The sequence below is a fragment of the Pseudorasbora parva genome, chromosome 22, assembly GCF_024679245.1.
Source record: "Pseudorasbora parva isolate DD20220531a chromosome 22, ASM2467924v1, whole genome shotgun sequence".
Classification (NCBI taxonomy): domain Eukaryota; kingdom Metazoa; phylum Chordata; class Actinopteri; order Cypriniformes; family Gobionidae; genus Pseudorasbora; species Pseudorasbora parva.
The window spans coordinates 22,460,828-22,481,217 of record NC_090193.1 but is presented as its reverse complement, the minus strand read 5'-3'; the positions used below and the strand labels follow the sequence as shown (position 1 = coordinate 22,481,217).

At 37.8% G+C, this 20,390-nt stretch overlaps 3 protein-coding genes across 3 annotated transcripts in view; all 3 read left to right on the top strand.

The window, feature by feature from the left end:
- The first annotated feature begins 1,463 nt into the window (after nucleotides 1-1,463).
- Nucleotides 1,464-5,878, top strand: LOC137057755 (opioid growth factor receptor-like protein 1). Its single transcript, XM_067430781.1, has 8 exons — nucleotides 1,464-1,761; nucleotides 1,948-2,016; nucleotides 2,397-2,432; nucleotides 3,626-3,680; nucleotides 3,794-3,872; nucleotides 3,987-4,053; nucleotides 4,223-4,371; nucleotides 4,457-5,878. The coding sequence occupies exons 1-8, from the start codon at nucleotides 1,561-1,563 to the stop codon at nucleotides 5,457-5,459; spliced, it is 1,659 nt and encodes a 552-aa protein (XP_067286882.1). The 5' UTR covers nucleotides 1,464-1,560; the 3' UTR covers nucleotides 5,460-5,878.
- Nucleotides 5,879-6,989: 1,111 nt separating this feature from the next.
- LOC137057756 (opioid growth factor receptor-like) overlaps nucleotides 6,990-20,390 on the top strand; it is a 39,085-nt gene continuing 25,684 nt past the window's right edge. The window contains exons 1-3 of the mRNA XM_067430782.1: nucleotides 6,990-7,251; nucleotides 11,356-11,424; nucleotides 13,755-13,793. Of these exons, the coding sequence (XP_067286883.1) occupies nucleotides 7,081-7,251; nucleotides 11,356-11,424; nucleotides 13,755-13,793 (279 nt within the window). The 5' untranslated portion in view covers nucleotides 6,990-7,080. The remainder of the gene's footprint in view (nucleotides 7,252-11,355; nucleotides 11,425-13,754; nucleotides 13,794-20,390) is intronic.
- On the top strand, nucleotides 17,119-20,314 carry LOC137058841 (opioid growth factor receptor-like). Its single transcript, XM_067432340.1, has 3 exons — nucleotides 17,119-17,260; nucleotides 17,430-17,578; nucleotides 17,665-20,314. Exons 1-3 carry the CDS (start codon nucleotides 17,156-17,158, stop codon nucleotides 20,312-20,314), a joined length of 2,904 nt encoding a protein of 967 aa, XP_067288441.1. The 5' UTR covers nucleotides 17,119-17,155.

Here is a 20,390-nt window from a genome sequence, read left to right as displayed (position 1 = left end):
TGTATTGTGTACTGAGTAGCCTATAGAGGTATAAATGAATTAAGTGGATTTTACTTAATTCCATATGTGAAATTTGCATTACAAAAACATGCAAAAGAAAAGTAAATTGTACTTCTTAAGGTGTCAGAGTAGTAGGCATTATCTATGCAACTTCTTTGACACTTTTCCCAAAGCGACAAATTACAAAACCAACTGGTTATTATAACGGAAACCTAAAATTGGTCCCAAATACGTCCACTAGGGGCCACTATAAACATGTCATTGGTGCTTATCAAAGTGAGCTGCATACTATATAATTGAAATATACTTAAGCATAAATGTGGTCATTGTTTATAAGTTTACTTTATAAATAGTAGGCCTACAATAATAGAACAATATTTTATAAATTAGCATTTCACAGTTTTCCTTACTGCCAACACTTGAGCAAAATAGTATTGCGTTCACATGCTTTTTTGATATGATCACATATCAAAAGTCAGTGTTTGTTTACCAGTTTGAACAGCTCTTGACCTCGCAGATCAGCTTAGAATGTCCCTTATTTGTCACTTAATATCTGCATACCAGACACTACTGTATTTAATCTAAAACTGTATGTGAAAATACTTTGATGGGAAAGTGGAGTGCTGCTTATGTTTACATTGATCACTTTCATTTTTGCACAACCTCAGTACTACAAGATTAAGAAATGTCACCTAGGATCAGAGATGTACCGTGTATTCAATGTCAGGTTATCAGCAGATCAACAAACCTTGAAACAAAAAATGAACATGTTAAAACGGTAAAGGTTCAGCACTCGCGATGCTAAAAGCTTTCTCACACTCTACTCAGAGAGGTCAGAAAGCATCAAAAGCCACGATGACTACACACTGCTAGGTGCACAAGTGCATTCGAGCATCTTCATCCCAGACAGGCTTTGGGTCATGAATGAACAGGATGACCAGTTCAGTGCCTAAACACAGAATGTTTTACCACCCTTGGTGCCAAGAGACAAACACACACATAGAAACAAGGAGTAGTAGGCAGTGTTTATAAAGAATGAACTTTAATTTTGTATCATGCTGTGTCATATTAAAAAGAAATGTGATTCTATGATGGGAAACAGTATTTATTATTTATTTAAGATACTTAAGAAGTAGATTTCAAAAGTAGAATACGAAATATGATAACATCTTTCACGTGCAATGTGCATAAAACAGTGACAATACAAGGCAATAAAAGAGTACAAGGTGACTATTTATAGGACACATTTGTTTCATTGTATTTTTTCTCCTAGAAAAAGGCATGATATTAAAAAAATAAAAAAATAAAAAAAAAATAAAACAAGCAAACAACAAAAAAAAAAAGCTAGAAAACCAACCTCGTTTTCTTTGCTGTGGGGTATAAACTTTTGGCAGAACATTTAAGACAGACCTGGCAACCCTCGCGTAAACGTGACCTCTGCTCTTCCTTATTGATTTGTAGCCTAGAAATGCTTTCGATTCACTATGAGGTTTCATTTTCTCTTGACAGTTGGAGGGTTGAGCACGGGTTGTTCGACAGGTTACTCGGGATTTTCTCTTGATGTACTTCATACAGTTCCTGAAGTCTTTGATTTGTGGTGTGTTAAGATTTGTACGTAGGACTTTGAATTTGTTTTGGCGTGTTCTTGGTAGTTACCGAGGTGTGCGATTTATTCACCAAATTAACATGGAGTTAGATGATAAGTGTGATTTTGACTCCACATGGGAGGATGGAGGCGAAAATAAACAACCCAGAAAGAAGGTAAGTTTGGGCACAAAATGTATATTTTCCCCTAGAATCGTCATTATACAGCAGCGTTTATTCACCGAGTCTTGTTTTTTGGAACGTTGTTTCGGCTACCATTTACTAGCTATTCTTCCCACTTTACGATATAAAAATGTTTTTGCAAACAACTGTCTAATTTGGGATTTTTGTGTGTGTTTAAAGAACTACAGAATGATTGACAGAAACACTTATGCTGCTAAGGACATGCAAGCCTTTCGGCACAGTGTCCGGGTAAGTTTCATTACCTTATTATAAGATAGTGGGGTGAGTTGTGCAACTTTTTAATGCAGTTGTCCTTCTTGACAAGGAGAAAGAAACCAGTAAGTAAAACTAATGTAACATCTAAATTATACAGCCATAAAATGACTAAGATACGCATAATAATAAAGTACACAATGGTGTCATGAAAAAAATTGTGCACATTTTCTTACCTAGATTAATGAGGTTTACCGACACAACACAATTTACCCACTGACACATCTTACCTCACTCTCCTTTATCTCTAATGAGCATATCTACTTATGAAAGAGTAGAGTCCTCCACTGTATGCAAAAAAAAATCCATGTATTTAAAAAAAAAAGTCTTATATGATTGTTTGTTTCTGACTCTAGAACTTAGATGATGATAATGATGATGAACTAAGTGAAGTAAGTAATGAATCCTGTTTCTACTATTACACAGAATTTGTCACTTCTAGCTTATGAGTGTACATTATGTTTAAAGCATGTTAAACACAAGGCCCGCCACCTCATTTCATGAGGCCCACAAGATCCTACTGTCATCATTTATATCCACCTCCTAATGTGGCCCATGAGTTAATGTCTAAAAATCCTAAAAATTAAACGTTTAAGATAGCACTGTCCAGCCAGTCAGTGCTTTTATTGTGTATATTAACCCTTCATGTGTATTGCACATGTTCAAAACATTTGCTCTTTGATTGGCAGCACTGAGCCAGATATGGATTTAGTTGTTATATATCACATTCACAACTGTTCAGTGTATTCAACAACATAATATGTATTTTAGGTTTCCATCATTTAAATACCTGTCAGTACTAGTAAAAACCTTAAAGGGTTCATGAACTGATTTTTTTTAATGTTTCCTAAGGTGCTGCATATCAAAAACGTCATAATTTAGAAATAAAAGGCCATATTCTACTCTGATTTTAGCCCTCTGATTTGAACGCTCTGCTGTGAGACTAATGTAAACACCCTTTGCTATGATTGGCCAACATCTTTGCATATGAAATAAGTATTAAATGTGTAATTCTCTCAAACCTTTACTGCGTTTTTACTATAACATCTGTTGAGATTAACTAAATAACTGACAGTTATGTCATCATTGCAACTTGACTTCTCAACTCGCGATACATCAGTCAAGCAACACAACGTGTCAAGTGACAAGTTTGGCGTGTCGCAATGGAAATAGGAATGTGAAACTTCTTTATTTTCTTTCAAAGCAGGAAGTTATTAATAAAATCATAATTCTGTTTAAAAAAAACAAGCAATTACCAGTTCTTATTTCTAAAAAAAGTTTTCATTAATTGCTAATTTTAGCTAAGCCCTGCACTAAATAAAACTGAACTAATAAAATTATTTGCTGCACAAACTTAATGTTTGTCACATAATATGGTTAAAGAAAATAGATAAATAAAGACTTGAAAGATTTGGCGCATGTAATGAGTGATGAAATTGGTCTTTAATATTCAGTTGGCCTAGAGTATCATTTGCACAAAACTCGACCTGGTTTCATAACCCACAAAGTAGTCTTGATTTGGAGCAGATGCTTGAGAATGGTTAATGTAGTGTTTTTATCATTGTTATTGTTGCTTGTTGTCAAGGGCCGCTTCTATAACCTGGAGTTTTACCATGGTAGAATAAAGTCTTCACCTGATGGTATGGCATTGTGTTCATTCTGTATTTAAATTACACAATTTATTTTTGTTTGTCTGATACAAGTGTCATTTAATCAAGGCAAACGCTTTGACATATCACCTTTGTTTACGCAGATGTTCACATTGATGAATTTCACAAGGAGTGGCGGGGTGATTATAGATTGCTGGAAAACTGTCACTCTTACATTCAATGGTCAGATCCTGTAACACCTCATTCTTGAGCTCTTTCTGAACTCTTCTAGACCGCGAAAGTGTTTAAGAACATTTAAATGACCATCATTCAACTAATCAAATCAAAACTTTGCAGGTTGTTTCCAATACAAGAGCGAGGGGTTAATTGGGATGCACATGTTCTCACAAAAAAGGAAATAAAGGTCAGTTTAAAACATCTAGATTTTAATTTAGGATTTTTAACTATATGTACTGATTTGCCTGACAGGATTTGTCAGATTTTAGAGTCAGAAACATCAGTCTGAAATTCAGAAGCTGAGCTATTTAAAAAAATATAGGATGTTTAAATTCATCTGATTGATTGATTTCCAGGCTTTTCGTAAAGATGAAGCAGCAAAGATGAAACTGGTGAAATCATATAAGCTCATGCTGGATTTTTATGGGATACGCTTGGTCAACGAAACAACAGGAGAGGTGAAACGTGCCAATAACTGGAAGGAACGCTTTAGCAACCTGAACAGGTTTTTATTGTCATATTTTTCCTTTTTGTTGAATTTCAGTGATGTTGTTTCGGTATAAAAAAAGTATTTTTCTTTTATTTTGCAGATATACACACAACAACCTGCGCATCACACGCATCCTGAAGTGTCTGGGGACTCTAGGATTGCAGCACTACCAGGCCCCACTGGTCAAGTTCTTCCTCCATGAAACTCTTGTGGAAGGAAACCTTCAAAATGTGAAACAAAGTGCACTAGATTACTTTATGTTTGCTGTATTGGACAAATCAGAGAGACGAGAGCTGGTTAGATTTGCCTTTAAGAATTTCAAACGCCGAGAGCAGTTTGTCTGGGGCCCCAAGAAGTTTTTGTCACGTGAGGTAGATGAAGATGAACAGGGTCCAGGTGAAAGTGTAGAGAAAAATCAAAAGGTGATTGTTGGTGATGCCAAGAAGTCAGACGAGGTACATAGTGAAAATAAAAACTTTGGCCAGCGTACAGAGAATAGAACTGCAGACGAAAGAGAAACCAGTGAGAGAACAGTCAAAACAGGTTCAGACAAAAATAATAAAGATGAACAGGATCCAGATGAAAGTGAAAAGAAAATCCAGACGGTGAGTGTTGGTGATGCCAAGAAGTCAGACGAGGTACATAGTGAAAATAAAAACTTTGGCCAGCGTACAGAGAATAGAACTGCAGACGAAAGAGAAACCAGTGAGAGAACAGTCAAAACAGGTTCAGACAAAAATAATAAAGATGAACAGGATCCAGATGAAAGTGAAAAGAAAAACCAGACAGTGAGTGTTGGTGATGCCAAGAAGTCAGGAGAGATACATAGTGAAAATGAAAACCTAAACCAGCTTACAGAGAATAAAGACAATAGCACACATAATGGGAACCAAATAGATGCCAGTATTCATGTCAAAGGGATGCTAAATGAAGAAACCGGTGGAAAAGATCAGCTGGTCAAAACTATTTCAAACAGAAGTAATGAAGATGAGCATGATGCAGATGAAAACAGTCAATGCAGTTCAAACACTAAAACAGCAGAAAAGCAAGATCCAGAGACTAATAGCAATGAAGAGACAAGTTCTCATAATAATCTGAAGTAATATCTTATTTGCTAAATAGAAATAAGGGAAAGAAAATAGCATCATAAAGGTGAATGTATCTGCCTTGTAAATGCAATATACAACATAAACATGTTATTTTTGTTTACATTCGTTTATGGATTGTACTGTTAAAGCAGGTTAATGTCACTGACATTTTTTTTGTGATGGTTTGACAAGAAACGAAGCAACAAAATGTAAAGATATAGCAAGGTTGCCATATGAAAATTTATTTTATTTATTTTCTATCTTAGATTACTGGACATATATTGTAATTTTCTATATTTCTAGTTTTTGAAAGTTAAATATATACCTCTATTATTAGATAATGTAGTGACTTATAATTAGAAAATGTATTATAAAATAACATTTCATTGTTTTGTATAAATTTGTTGGTGATTCTATTAAAGTCATAGCTATCAAAATCCAGTGTTCGGCACTTTGCATACGTGAGTTTTTGTTGTAGATGTCTGTCTTTAAAAAACAAACAAAAAAAAAAAAATTGTGTATTGTGCTAATTAATTGAGATTTCTTACAGCTCTTACAGGTTTTTGGCCTTGTCTGTTCCGTTGCTTCTATTACTCTCCCCTTTTTTGTAAGTCGCTTTGGATAAAAGCGTCTGCTAAATGATTAAATGTAAATGTAAATTATGAAAAAATCATGATTTATTGGTTTTTAAGATTTTTACTGCTGAAGCAAATAAATGTCTTCCCACTAATCAAATGCTTAACTTAAGAATATAAAGTTTTTGTAAACCACACTGAACATTCATATAACATCAATATCACGTTTAAAAAAGCTGTTTAAAAATATTATTAAAAATGGCAATAGAGGGTTTCTTCTCTATCACATGATCAGAGTGGAATACTAACCTGTTAACTCTTTCAGTTTCAATCAAACTATAAACTCTATAAAAACTCACTTTATTAGAGTAAGCTGAATCTAGTGGAATTAAAATGTAGTTCACTTTAAGTAACTAAATAAACACTGTATTAGCACATAGCAGAGTTTTGTTAACAATTAAGTTTCAGTGGGAAATTAATGTAATTTTTGTTTGCTTTTCATGGCAGCAGTTAAAAGACAACTTTAACTGCATAATGAGGGTCCCTACATGCAAACCGAAGTATTGAGAACTTTGTAAGTGTACAAACAGTTTAATAAGAAGATACTTTATAAAGACAGTCCATTACACATAAACAGACAGCAGCCATCTTTAAGAAAAGATGATTGTGTTCTATAATTCTTTATGTGATTATTTATTTTTGTTTTAAAAAAATATTCTTAAGATTTTTATTAAGGTTTTGATCCTGCAAATAGTAAAAAGAAAGGGGGAAAAAAACATGTTTTTAGAATATTCTTATTAAGATGTTATTAAAGTTTGGATCATGCAAATAGCTAAAATAGCTGCCTGTTCTGCTGACTTACTTCATGCCACCATTGGCTTAATACATGTAAAGAAGCAGTGTCTTACTAGCCTTCTTTTGGACTGAACATTAATTGAAGACATGGCAACCCTTTAGTCAACTCGGGTGGTGTCATTCTGGAAAGCACTACATTACTTTCGGTTTATGACTTATTGTTTCTCTTAAGTGGGAAGACTGAGCTTTTTAGAGTCCTGGTTCTTATGTCTGCTGTAAGATTTTATATACTTGGTCTCTGCGTGTTCTGTGCGATACTTTCTTTTTGCGATACTCCCCCTAGTATTTCTATTGACACGAAATCAGACGATGATGATGAGTGTGAGTTTGATTCCACATGGGAGGATGAAAACGAAAATAAAACACCCAGAAAGAAGGTATGTTTGGAAGGCAGTGCTGTCTTATTTTGTTTTACATGTTGTTTGTTTGAATAAAGTTTATTCCTCGACCCATAATCGACCACCTTCTCTTAAAAAATAAAAAGTAAAAATGTCCTGGGTGTCTGGGAGGCTTTGTTGTTTGCCCCGCCCCCTTAACCCTTAAAGGGGTGGTAAAACACATTCTTTCTAATGCCTGATTGTGTTTGTGGGGTACACAGTAACTTGTGTTCATGCTTCGTTGTTAAAAAATTGCATTATTTTTCATATAATTTACCTTTATTCTACACTGCTCTGTCCCTTCTTGTAAAAACGGTCTGATGGTTTCCTGGTTCAATGAAGCCAATGGGCTCAGATTGGTTAGCTGGCCTGGCTGTGTTTTGATTCGCTAACCACCTAGTTCATGTGTTTGATGATCAGTTATCACGGGCTGTGGGCGGGGCACCGCCATTATGTGTTTTCAACACTCAGGGAGTCAGAGCCTGCTGGATTTACAACACAAGATCTTCCACTTCACCTATGGGGTTACTATTCTGACACAATTCTGCGCACGCAAGATCATATTTTGAGTGCGCAAAAGGGCATTTCGCGCATGCGTGAACTGAGTTTTGCAGAGAAATGTTCGTCTCACAAATAAGAAAGTTTTTAGAGCGAGCGAAAATCAATTTTGCATTTAAAATAAGCTTATTTGGATGTGCGCCGACGTTATATTTCACATGTGCAACGTCTTGGTTGCTTGCGCTCCGATACCCGCTGCTCAACGGCTCGCTTGCTCAACACAACTGAACCTTACAATATGACATAATTCCAGCCAATCAGAGATGAGACTGCTAAATTCTGATAGGCTGGCTTAACACGACTCCCTGCATTACTCTACAGCAGACAAGGAAAATATACATGGTGGAAATATGGAAAATCAAACTTAACACTGTTATAAAGTCTTTGACATTTATTTCCAAGTTCAAAAGTCTACCATTTGACAAACACACATAAGTATCTTATTTTTTCTAAATTAATATAAAAGGAAGAAGTATAAAAAGTATGCATGTCCATGCATGCAATATCATACCTATATACTCAGAAGGACAAATACATTGAATGGTTTTGCATAGACTATTGTCACAAGACTTATACTGTACAATACTGTAAAATATAGACTAAATTACTAATTTTACATACTATTTTGGTAGGTTAGTATGCACCTTGAAATGTTCCTTACTCACTGCAAAAAAAGAACGTTATGTGGGTAACAATTACACAAATACAAATATAACAGTAAGTGAAAATCTTGGGTGTGTAAACCACAAAGTAGTGTCTGGGGTCAAACCCAATATCTTCACTTGATGTTATATTTGAACCGTCTTTCGGATGAGACGTTAAACCGAGGTCCTGACTCTCTGTGGTCATTAAAAATCCCAGGATGTCTTTCGGAAAAAGAGTAGGGGTGTAACCCCGGCATCCTGGCCAAATTTGCCCATTGGCCTCTGTCCATCATGGCCTCCTAATAATCCCCATATCCTGATTGGCTTCATCACTCAGTCTCCTCTCCACCAATCGGCTGGTGTGTGGTGAGCGTTCTGGCGCAATATGGCTGCCGTCGCATCATCCAGGTGGATGCTGCACATTGGTGGTGGTTGAGGAGATTCCCCCCTTCAATGTAAAGCGCTTTGAGTGCCTTGAAAAGCGCTATATAAATTTACGCATTATTATTATTATTATATTTGTATGTATGTAATGGTTACCCACATAACAATATTTTATTTATTTATTTATTTGGGGGGGGGGGGGTTGCCGTGAGATAGAACAAGCCTGCCTTCCAATGTGCACAATATACAACCTAAATAGTATGTAAAATGAGTTATCCCATCTTTTTAGCATAATCAAATTATTATTATTTTTTAAAGAACATCTGTGCTGAATGTTTTTTGTTTGTTTGTTTAGATAAATTCAAGGATATGAAGTATATTTATTATTATTTTACTGTTTTTACATTGCATTCCAATGTTTATTTTGATGGCTTTTATTTTTAAATATTCTGAGGCTGTATTTGTTCACATTCATTAATTAATATAGGCGAAAAGTCTGTCTATTTTTATTTCTGAAAATGTGTAACATTAGAGACCCTAAATAACTAAAACTAACTTCAGTAAGATCAGTAAGAAGAACTATTATCTACTTGATACGATTTGATATTAATTTAGAAAAAATAAAATACTTACGTGTTTGTCAAATGGTAGACATTTGAACTTGGAAATAAATGTCAAAGAACGTCGGTGCACAACTAAATAAGCTTATTTTAAATGCAAAATAGATTTTCGTTCACTCAAAATACTTTCTTATTTTCGAGACAAATATTTCTCCGCCAAACTCAGTTCACACGTGCATGAAATGACCTTTTGCGCACTCAAAATATGATCTTGCGCGCGCAGAACTGTGGCAGAGTAACCCCATACTTCACCTGATATGTTATGTGACATTATGTGAGGGAACAGAGTCGAAAATGGTTGTGTTAGTTGTTCGGTAAAGTTATCACGGACTGCGGGTGTCCGGCCACCAGTATATGTTTCAACACTGACGGAGATGGGCCATGCTGGATTTACAACCTAAGATCATCCGCTTCTCCTGATATTTATAATTTTTGATTGTGTAATGTAATTTGAAGTGTATGAAACCTACAATAAACATTAAAGGGTTAGTTCACCCAAAAAGGAAATGTATGTCATTGACCCACCCTAATGTCGTTCCACACCCATAAGACCTCTGTTCTAGCTTAGAAATCTAGACGCACCCTAGCGGCAGCAAATTTAATTTGCCCGCAAGTGTGGTCTAGCAACTCTCAATTCCTATCTGAGCTGTATTCCTCAGAATCTGGACGGCCCAATCATATCGTGTAGGTAGGCTATAGAGTCGGCGGGCGGGGCCATAATGACGACGGCCGAGTTGCGTTTGCGTGCTTCTAGTAGCACAGTCTTCTAGTAAGAAACTGGTGAACGGTGGCGGTCTATCGAATCAGCTCTGCCCGCGCCTCCGGAAGACTTGGAGTTAAGCTTTCCTCTGAGAAAAGAACAAAGAGCAGCACTGAAGTCATTCTTAAAAAGGGAAGATGTGTTCGGAGTTTAGCTGACCGGATACGGCGAATGTTTAATCAGTCAGCGAGCTCCCCTTCACCGTCGTTGCTCCGGTTGGTGTACCGCTATCCTATCACGTGCAGAGGGAGTTTGAAAGACAACCGTTTATCCCGCCTCTCGGATTGAGCCCTGTCTATGGTGAGTTTCCAGACCAAACATCTTGATGTGGGTCAGGCTTGTCAGGCTACCTCTGTTCATCTTCGGAACATAGTTTAAAATATTTTATATTTAGTCCAACAGCATATCTAAGTGTATGCACACTATACTGTCCATTTCTGTCCATGTCCAGAAAGGGAATAAAAACATCATCAAAGTAGTCCATATGAGACATCAGTTAGTTCATTAGAATCTCTTGAAGCATCGAAAATACATTTTGGTCCAAAAATAGAAAAAATTGTCTTCTCTTCAACGTTTGTTTTCAAACCTCAAATAAAGATTCAAACTGTCATGAATCAGCATTGATTCATGATTGAAATGATTGAAAACAAACGCGGAAGAGAATACTATGCTGAATAAAGTCGTAGTTTTTAATTTGGCAGTTGATCACTGAATGTTCTATCATATATGTGATCGTACGCTGCAGGGACCAGCCTAGAATGTGATTGTACGTGTCAAGGGGTTAACAAACTGGTTTGCAGAGGCAAACAGCGTTGCCATATTACTTTCTTGCTAAAACATACAATACAAAATTGAGAATGAAGACATTTGTCATGGTAGCTTGCTGTCACGTGACAAATTGGGCGGGTTGTTTGGGCCCATCCACCATTTTGGGATCCGATGCTATCGGTTGCCAGTGGCAACACTGTAAGAGCGGTACAGAGATCGGAGCAGGAAAGACGGCTCGAGGAATTATCTTGTTCCAATGATTTGAACCCACCCCACATAAAACATTGTCTTATGTTAATTATCATTCTTTCTGTTTTATTATTATTATATTTTTAAACAAACTGCTGTCTTATTTGGGATTTGTTTAAAGATCAACATAACCTGTCTCATGAACATACGTGCTGCAAAGGACATGCGATACTTTCAGGACAGTGTCCGGGTAAGTTTCATTACCTTCATATAAGAACGAGTGGGGTAAGATGTGCCATTTGTTATGCTGTTTTCCTTTTTGACAAGGAGAAAGCATCAAGAGGTCAAACTTAATGTAACTATTTACTATTTAAGATAAAAATCTGACTTTTCGAAAAAGAAAGTGTCTAGTACACATAATGTCATGACAAAACTGTGGATATTTTCTACCTAGATTATCAGGTAACATAACTTACCCACTGCCATGTCTTACCCCTCTCTCCTTTGAGTAAAATGAGCATACACTCTAAAAAAACGGAGCTATATAGTACTAAAAGTGGTTCTTTGGCTTGTAATCATATATAAGGAAATCTGTTAAGTGCTGTATAGCACCAAATCTTGGTGATTCAGTGGTTCTTCAGCGGTTCTTAACCAGTTCTTTGGGATGACTGAGGTGCTATATAGCACAGTTACCATATATACCCCTTTTCCACCAAGGCAGTGCTGGTGCTAATTCGGGTCAGCAAGATGAACTTAAACTTGAGATCCGCCTTTTTTAAATAGCAGCTAATGGAGCTAATAGCTGCTGCTCGTTTGTAATCACCGTCTATACAAATTACTGCGAACTGCATGAATGCAATGGATTCACTGTTTTGATGCCGATGATTAACAATGTCGAATCAATAGTAACGCAAAGTTCGCCATTGTTGATGGAAGGCTCGAGATGCATCGGTGCTGTGACATCGCCGTATGACATCAAAGTACAGCGAGATCAAACGACTCCTTATGCTTTTGAAATACTGATATCCGCAGTATTTGGATATCATATGTGGGTTGGTCTGCGCTGCGTCGATGCATTAGATAGAACATGCCTGGTGTGTGTGTGTTTCTCGCTGCCTCGCTAGCAGTAGAGTCCTGCAACGGGTCGGGTGTACCCGCGGGCATAAAAGTGGCTAAAACGGGTGGATTGTGACATTTATAAAATACACGGGTGAGGATGCGGGGGAATAATTAATTTCGTGTGGGCGGGTAGAAGCGCGGATAAAATACATTGTTATGTGCAATATTTCTGTGGCGAGGTGGAGGAGCGAGCGAGACCGGACGTGATGGTTAATAAGCGTCACCTGCGAGCTACACCGGGTCTCGAGTCTTATGAGGGAGCTCGGAGGCATATAAGGACGAGCGACACCAATAAAGGACAAGAGATCACCAGACCTGGATTTTACGTTGAGTTGTGTTTGTTTTATTATGTGTGTGCGTGGCAGATGTCCGTGAGGGGCCACGTTACTTTTGTTTTGTTCGCCGGTTCTCGAAAAACGATCAAAACGATCCGGTCCTCCTTCTTCCCCCCCGAACATACTGTATTACAATTTCTATGTCCAAATTACCTTTAAACATACACACAACAACGATATGCCATTTGACCATCACATCACCACCACTGCGACAGTGCGGCTTTTGTTGATGCCTCTCGTAGCCCAGATGGAGCGAGCGTTGCAGGATTAGCAATGGATGAAGTAAATGTAAAGTTGGTGAGTGGTGTATATGAAATTGTTGACAACGAGTCTATAAAGGCACTTTAGCCTGTTTCATTAGCCCATTCATGTCGCTGTTGTGATGTTGAGAGAGGTACAAGAAAAAATAAATAAACCATTTTAACTGGAATAATCTTAGCGTGTGTGATTTATTGCGGGCACGGATCGGATAACTGGCAATATTAACGGGTCTGGGATGGACCTGTGCAGGACTCTGGTATGACATAAGACCTGGCTCTGTTGTGGCTCTTAGCATGTGGAAAAGCAAACGGTTCTTAGAAGGCTCTCAAGTTGAACCAACTTAGAACTGACACTAGCACTGGCCCCGAACTAGCATCTGGTTCATTCTGGTGGAAAAGGGGTAATACAGAACCTGGTAACCCCCTGTGTGGTTCTTCAGTGGTTTTTCAGCTGTTATTTGGGGTGGTAAAGGTGCTATATAGCACCACTGACATACAAAGAACCTTTCAAGCCCCTTTAAAGGTTCTTTACACGCCAAATAACTACTGTTGGTGACATTTAGCACCAATATTAAGAAATAAAATGCGATATGGCACCTGTTATGGGTTCTACATAGTGCCGTTTGACAAAGGTGCTCTAGAGAATGTGATATGATAGAAAGATATGGTGCTATTTGGCACCGAAAGTGGTTACCCTATGATTACAAGCCAAGAACCCCTTTTAGTGCCAAATAGCACCAATTTTTTAGAGTGTATCTACTCGATTGAAACATGAATAAACAGGCGAATAAATCATCCAAAATTAAAACCTGCTGTACACTGTTTCTCAAATTCAGTCTTATATAATTGTTTGTTTCTGACTCTAGAACTTAGATGATGATGATGATGATGATGAACTAAGTGAAGTAAGTAATGCATCCTGTTTCTACTATTACACTCATAATTTGCCACTTCTAGCTTATCAGTGTACATTATGTTTAGAGCACATTAAACATAAGGCCTGTGGGCTAAAACCGTGGGTGTATCCAGGGCCGTACCCAGGATTTTCTAAATACCGAGGTCCAAATATGAATTTTGGATGCTTTGAAAAACAACAACATTTCCTTCCTTTACATATGCATTTTAAGACATAAGAAAATCAAAGAATCAGCTAACTGTAGCTTTAAAACCATGTCAGTGTGCAGTATAAATTATTTTAAGAAGACAACAGATTTTTATAAATGAGAATCTGGTTAAATGTTGCAAAAAAAATAGACTTCAAATTAGAAAATCAGAAAATCTGTTTTGTAGTTAAATTGAGCCAAAGACGATATATGTGTGACTCCGTCTTTGAAAATCTAGCTAAAGTTAATTTTTGTGATTTACATTATGTAAAGAACATTATTTGAACATATAACCTTGATATATTTAATGTTGAATGAGTAAGATCATGTCAAAGATAGAAATCAATGTGAAAATATAACCAATGAGTGAAATCAAAATTTGATGCTCCTAATCTCAATATTAGATTATGAGACTTTAGCCTGGATTTCACAGACAAGAATCACATTATGTCTAGCAATTTGGAATATATTGTAGGCTAATGCTTTTTCTACACTTAGCACAGTGGGCTACCTGCTCTTTCTGTCTCATCGCCATCATCTTCTCTCTTTCTTTTTTCCCCAGTCTCCTTCTCTTGCCTTGTATCTTTTCTCTTTTCAAAGCTGAGCTTTGTTTGAAGCAGTCTTTTCATTTTCGTCTGTATCGGTAAAAACAAAGTTGTAAATGTAAATTTACTGAAGGCTTCCAAGAAAACCAGGTCAAGAAAACATTATTAGTTTGCATCCCTGATTATTAAGCGCTCTCGCGGTGTTGTGATGTCAAACATCAGTCGTTGTTTGAAGCACCGGTTGGTGGTTGTGGCATTTGTCCCGCCTCTCCTCCACTGTGATTGGACATTGATGTTCACCCAAAGTTGAACTGTGGGCGCTCAACGCGTAAAAATGGACAAAACCTGCCAGCTGTTGGCGCTATTGAAAAGTGCGGCGCATCCATTGGAAACAACTGAAAACATATGCCGGGCGAGAACACCTGTTTGTACACGCTGCCTTAATAGGCTAATATTTTGCAACTTCTATGTACACCTCGGAGAATTATCGAGGTCCGGACCTCGGTGACCTCAATGGTGGGTACGGCCCTGGGTGTATCACGTCATGGCAGCAGGGTCGGTTTCTTCTTTCTTTCTTTTTTCTTTTTTTCTTTTTTGCCTTATTTGAGCAAAACACAGCTGGTCAAGGTGCGCTGTTGAGAGCGCTAAAAAGATGTTCTGACAGCTGGTAAGAGCACCTGCAAATAAAGAGAGCACATTACAAGCTGCACTATTCTATAGTTTGCGAAGTGCGCATACTTTTTTGTCTCGATTCTCGATATGGGTCGAGCATATCAGTACAAGGTCCTTCCCTTCAGGCTGTCCCTGTGTCTCCGTGTCTTCACGAAAGTTGCAGAAGGGGGCTCTTGTTCCCATCAGAGAATGTTGCTTTTGCATTCTTAGCTATCTCGATGACTAGCTTATACTAGCACATACTAGGACCTCTTTTTTATCGATATGGAGTTGGATTCGGTCAAACGGACAGCATTCCTCACGGAGGAACGTGCTCAGATAGTGCTGAATTGCTTGACTACATTCAATGGCAGGACGGCATACAACGTGGATGCAGTGTCAGGGGTTTGGATAGGTCCTCAACTGCATTGGTACATCAAATGCCTTGAGTTGTTGGCAGTACATCTTACACTGAGCCATCTGAAGAAGGTCAAAGACACATTGGTCGGTACGGACGACACTGCGACCATCTTGTACATCAACTGACAAGGTGGTCTACAATCCTGTCGCATGATGCAACTCGCCGGCCATCTCCCCCTACTTTTTAACTATAGCATATGATATTCCGATTGTCAAATATGGGCAAGTGGATGCGTTTTGTTGCTTAAACACCTTTATGATGAACAAATTCTTAGAGCTATATGCGCTATGGGTGCTGCCACAGTTCAGAGATTCAGTATTGGATTTACAGCATGTGAATTTTTTTACTCCCTGGCCGAGGGATCACTCAGCAAGCTTCACAAATATGCATTCCCCCAGTAAGCCTACTCGCACAGAACATGTGCAAAGTAAGGGAGGACAGGAGCAAGGTCTTGCTAGTTGCGCCCTATTGGCCCAACCGGACCTGGTTCCCAGAAACTGTTCCTTGCGACAATCCCTCCCTGGCAGATTCCACTGAGGAAGGATTTACTTTCTCAGGGACAGGGCACCCACGTTCAGACCTCTGGAAACTACATGTCTGGTCTTTGGATGGGATATGGAGATTCTAGGTGACTTACCCCAACAGTAGGGGTGTAACAGTTATGGTTGTGTGGTGCAGCAAACATGAGGAGATCCAGGCCTGCCAAACAGACAGGTTTTAATCACATAAACTTTAAAAAGAACACCAAACACTACTGTGGTAAGTATAACATAAGCCTGGACAATGAGTGACTGAACATGGGAGAACTAAATACAAACACTGATGACTAGAATGCCGAGTGGGGCAGGTGACACAAATAAATTTAACTAAACACAGCTGAAACTAACTAAACTGACCAGTGTTACTATGGCAACAGAAAAGTGGTGGGAAACTAGACAAAGGAACATGTGACAAATTAAAAGAGGAAGTACAGGGAGAAAAAAAAAACGTAACCAAAACAGACCATACATGTAAAAGTAACGTAGCAAATTAGTGTACAATTTAACATATTAATAATTAATGACAAATATTTGGACAATGAAAAGTGTTCATGAACTAATTTTTTTATACAACTGTTCAGAATGAGTAATTGTGAAACGTGTTATATAGCATTATATTTATTTATTTTATCTGTTTATTTTGTTGTCTTTGGTTTTAATTGTTGTTGTTGTTGTTGTTGTCAAGGGCCGCTTCTATAACCTGGAGTTTTACCATGGTCAAATAAAGTCTTCACCTGATGGTATGGCATTGTGTTCATTCTGTATTTAAATTACACAATTTATTTTTGTTTGTCTGATACAAGTGTCATTTAATCAAGGCAAACGCTTTAACATATCTCCTTTGTTTACGCAGATGTTCACATTGATGAATTTCACAAGGAGTGGCGGGGTGATTATAGATTGCTGGAAAACTGTCACTCCTACATTCAATGGTCAGATCCTGTAACACCTCATTCCTGAGCTCTTTCTGAACTCTTCTAGACCCTGAAAGTGTTTAAGAACATTTAAATGACCATCATTCAACTAACCAAATCAAAACTTTGCAGGTTGTTTCCAATACAAGAGCGAGGGGTTAATTGGGATGCACATGTTCTCACAAAAAATGAAATTAAGGTTAGTTTAAAACATCTAGATTTTAATTTAGGCCTTTTAACTATATGTACTGATTTGCCTGACAGGATTTGTCAGATTTTAGAGTCAGAAACATCAGTCTCAAATTCAGAAGCTGAGCTATTTAAAAAAATATAGGATGTTTAAATTCATCTGATTGATTGATTTCCAGGCTTTTCGTAAAGATGAAGCAGCAAAGATGAAACTGGTGAAATCATATAAGCTCATGCTGGATTTTTATGGGATACGCTTGGTCAACGAAACAACTGGAGAGGTGAAACGTGCCGATAACTGGAAGGAACGCTTTAGCAACCTGAACAGGTTTTTATTGTCATATTTTTCCTTTTTGTTGAATTTCAGTGATGTTGTTTCGGTATAAAAAAAAGGATTTTTCTTTGATTTTGCAGATATTCACACAACAACCTGCGCATCACACGCATCCTGAAGTGTCTGGGGACTCTAGGATTGCAGCACTACCAGGCCCCACTGGTCAAGTTCTTCCTCCATGAAACTCTTGTGAAAGGAAACCTTCAAAATGTGAAACAAAGTGTACTAGATTACTTTATGTTTGCTGTATTGGACAAATTGAAGAGACGAGAGCTAGTTAGATTTGCATTTAAGAATTTCAAACCCCGAGAGCAGTTTGTCTGGGGCCCCAAGAAGTTTTTGTCACGTGAGGTAGATGAAGATGAACAGGGTCCAGGTGAAAGTGTAGAGAAAAATCAAAAGGTGATTGTTGGTGATGCCAAGAAGTCAGAGGAGGTACATAGTGAAAATAAAAACTTTGGCCAGCGTACAGAGAATAGAACTGCAGACGAAAGAGAAACCAGTGAGAGAACAGTCAAAACAGGTTCAGACAAAAATAATAAAGATGAACAGGATCCAGATGAAAGTGTAAAGAAAATCCAGACGGTGAGTGTTGGTGATGCCAAGAAGTCAGACGAGGTACATAGTGAAAATAAAAACTTTGGCCAGCGTACAGAGAATAGAACTGCAGACGAAAGAGAAACCAGTGAGAGAACAGTCAAAACAGGTTCAGACAAAAATAATAAAGATGAACAGGATCCAGATGAAAGTGTAAAGAAAATCCAGACGGTGAGTGTTGGTGATGCCAAGAAGTCAGACGAGGTACATAGTGAAAATAAAAACTTTGGCCAGCGTACAGAGAATAGAACTGCAGACGAAAGAGAAACCAGTGAGAGAACAGTCAAAACAGGTTCAGACAAAAATAATAAAGATGAACAGGATCCAGATGAAAGTGAAAAGAAAATCCAGACGGTGAGTGTTGGTGATGCCAAGAAGTCAGACGAGGTACATAGTGAAAATAAAAACTTTGGCCAGCGTACAGAGAATAGAACTGCAGACGAAAGAGAAACCAGTGAGAGAACAGTCAAAACAGGTTCAGACAAAAATAATAAAGATGAACAGGATCCAGATGAAAGTGTAAAAAAAATCCAGACGGTGAGTGTTGGTGATGCCAAGAAGTCAGACGAGGTACATAGTGAAAATAAAAACTTTGGCCAGCGTACAGAGAATAGAACTGCAGACGAAAGAGAAACCAGTGAGAGAACAGTCAAAACAGGTTCAGACAAAAATAATAAAGATGAACAGGATCCAATTGAAAGTGAAAAGAAAATCCAGACGGTGAGTGTTGGTGATGCCAAGAAGTCAGACGAGGTACATAGTGAAAATAAAAACTTTGGCCAGCGTACAGAGAATAGAACTGCAGACGAAAGAGAAACCAGTGAGAGAACAGTCAAAACAGGTTCAGACAAAAATAATAAAGATGAACAGGATCCAGATGAAAGTGTAAAGAAAATCCAGACGGTGAGTGTTGGTGATGCCAAGAAGTCAGACGAGGTACATAGTGAAAATAAAAAGTTTGGCCAGCGTACAGAGAATAGAACTGCAGACGAAAGAGAAACCAGTGAGAGAACAGTCAAAACAGGTTCAGACAAAAATAATAAAGATGAACAGGATCCAGATGAAAGTGAAAAGAAAATCCAGACGGTGAGTGTTGGTGATGCCAAGAAGTCAGACGAGGTACATAGTGAAAATAAAAACTTTGGCCAGCGTACAGAGAATAGAACTGCAGACGAAAGAGAAACCAGTGAGAGAACAGTCAAAACAGGTTCAGACAAAAATAATATAGATGAACAGGATCCAGATGAAAGTGAAAAGAAAATCCAGACGGTGAGTGTTGGTGATGCCAAGAAGTCAGACGAGGTACATAGTGAAAATAAAAACTTTGGCCAGCGTACAGAGAATAGAACTGCAGACGAAAGAGAAACCAGTGAGAGAACAGTCAAAACAGGTTCAGACAAAAATAATAAAGATGAACAGGATCCAGATGAAAGTGAAAAGAAAATCCAGACGGTGAGTGTTGGTGATGCCAAGAAGTCAGACGAGGTACATAGTGAAAATAAAAACTTTGGCCAGCGTACAGAGAATAGAACTGCAGACGAAAGAGAAACCAGTGAGAGAACAGTCAAAACAGGTTCAGACAAAAATAATAAAGATGAACAGGATCCAGATGAAAGTGTAAAGAAAATCCAGACGGTGAGTGTTGGTGATGCCAAGAAGTCAGACGAGGTACATAGTGAAAATAAAAACTTTGGCCAGCGTACAGAGAATAGAACTGCAGACGAAAGAGAAACCAGTGAGAGAACAGTCAAAACAGGTTCAGACAAAAATAATAAAGATGAACAGGATCCAGATGAAAGTGAAAAGAAAAACCAGACAGTGAGTGTTGGTGATGCCAAGAAGTCAGGAGAGATACATAGTGAAAATGAAAACCTAAACCAGCTTACAGAGAATAAAGACAATAGCACACATAATGGGAACCAAATAGATGCCAGTATTCATGTCAAAGGGATGCTAAATGAAGAAACCGGTGGAAAAGATCAGCTGGTCAAAACTATTTCAAACAGAAGTAATGAAGATGAGCATGATGCAGATGAAAACAGTCAATGCAGTTCAAACACTAAAACAGCAGAAAAGCAAGATCCAGAGACTAATAGCAATGAAGAGACAAGTTCTCATAATAATCTGAAGTAATATCTTATTTGCTAAATAGAAATAAGGGAAAGAAAATAGCATCATAAAGGTGAATGTATCTGCCTTGTAAATGCAA

Bases quoted from the DNA above. Each gene is read 5' to 3' on its own strand.
- LOC137057755 (XM_067430781.1), top strand. From the start codon at position 1,561: ATGTACTTCATACAGTTCCTGAAGTCTTTGATTTGTGGTGTGTTAAGA. The intron at 1,762-1,947 runs GTAAGTTTGGGC...GTGTGTTTAAAG, and splicing joins ATAAACAACCCAGAAAGAAG to AACTACAGAATGATTGACAG. The intron at 2,433-3,625 runs GTAAGTAATGAA...CTTGTTGTCAAG, and splicing joins ATGATGATGAACTAAGTGAA to GGCCGCTTCTATAACCTGGA.
- LOC137058841 (XM_067432340.1), top strand. From the start codon at position 17,156: ATGACCATCATTCAACTAACCAAATCAAAACTTTGCAGGTTGTTTCCA. The intron at 17,261-17,429 runs GTTAGTTTAAAA...ATTGATTTCCAG, and splicing joins TCACAAAAAATGAAATTAAG to GCTTTTCGTAAAGATGAAGC. The intron at 17,579-17,664 runs GTTTTTATTGTC...TTGATTTTGCAG, and splicing joins CGCTTTAGCAACCTGAACAG to ATATTCACACAACAACCTGC.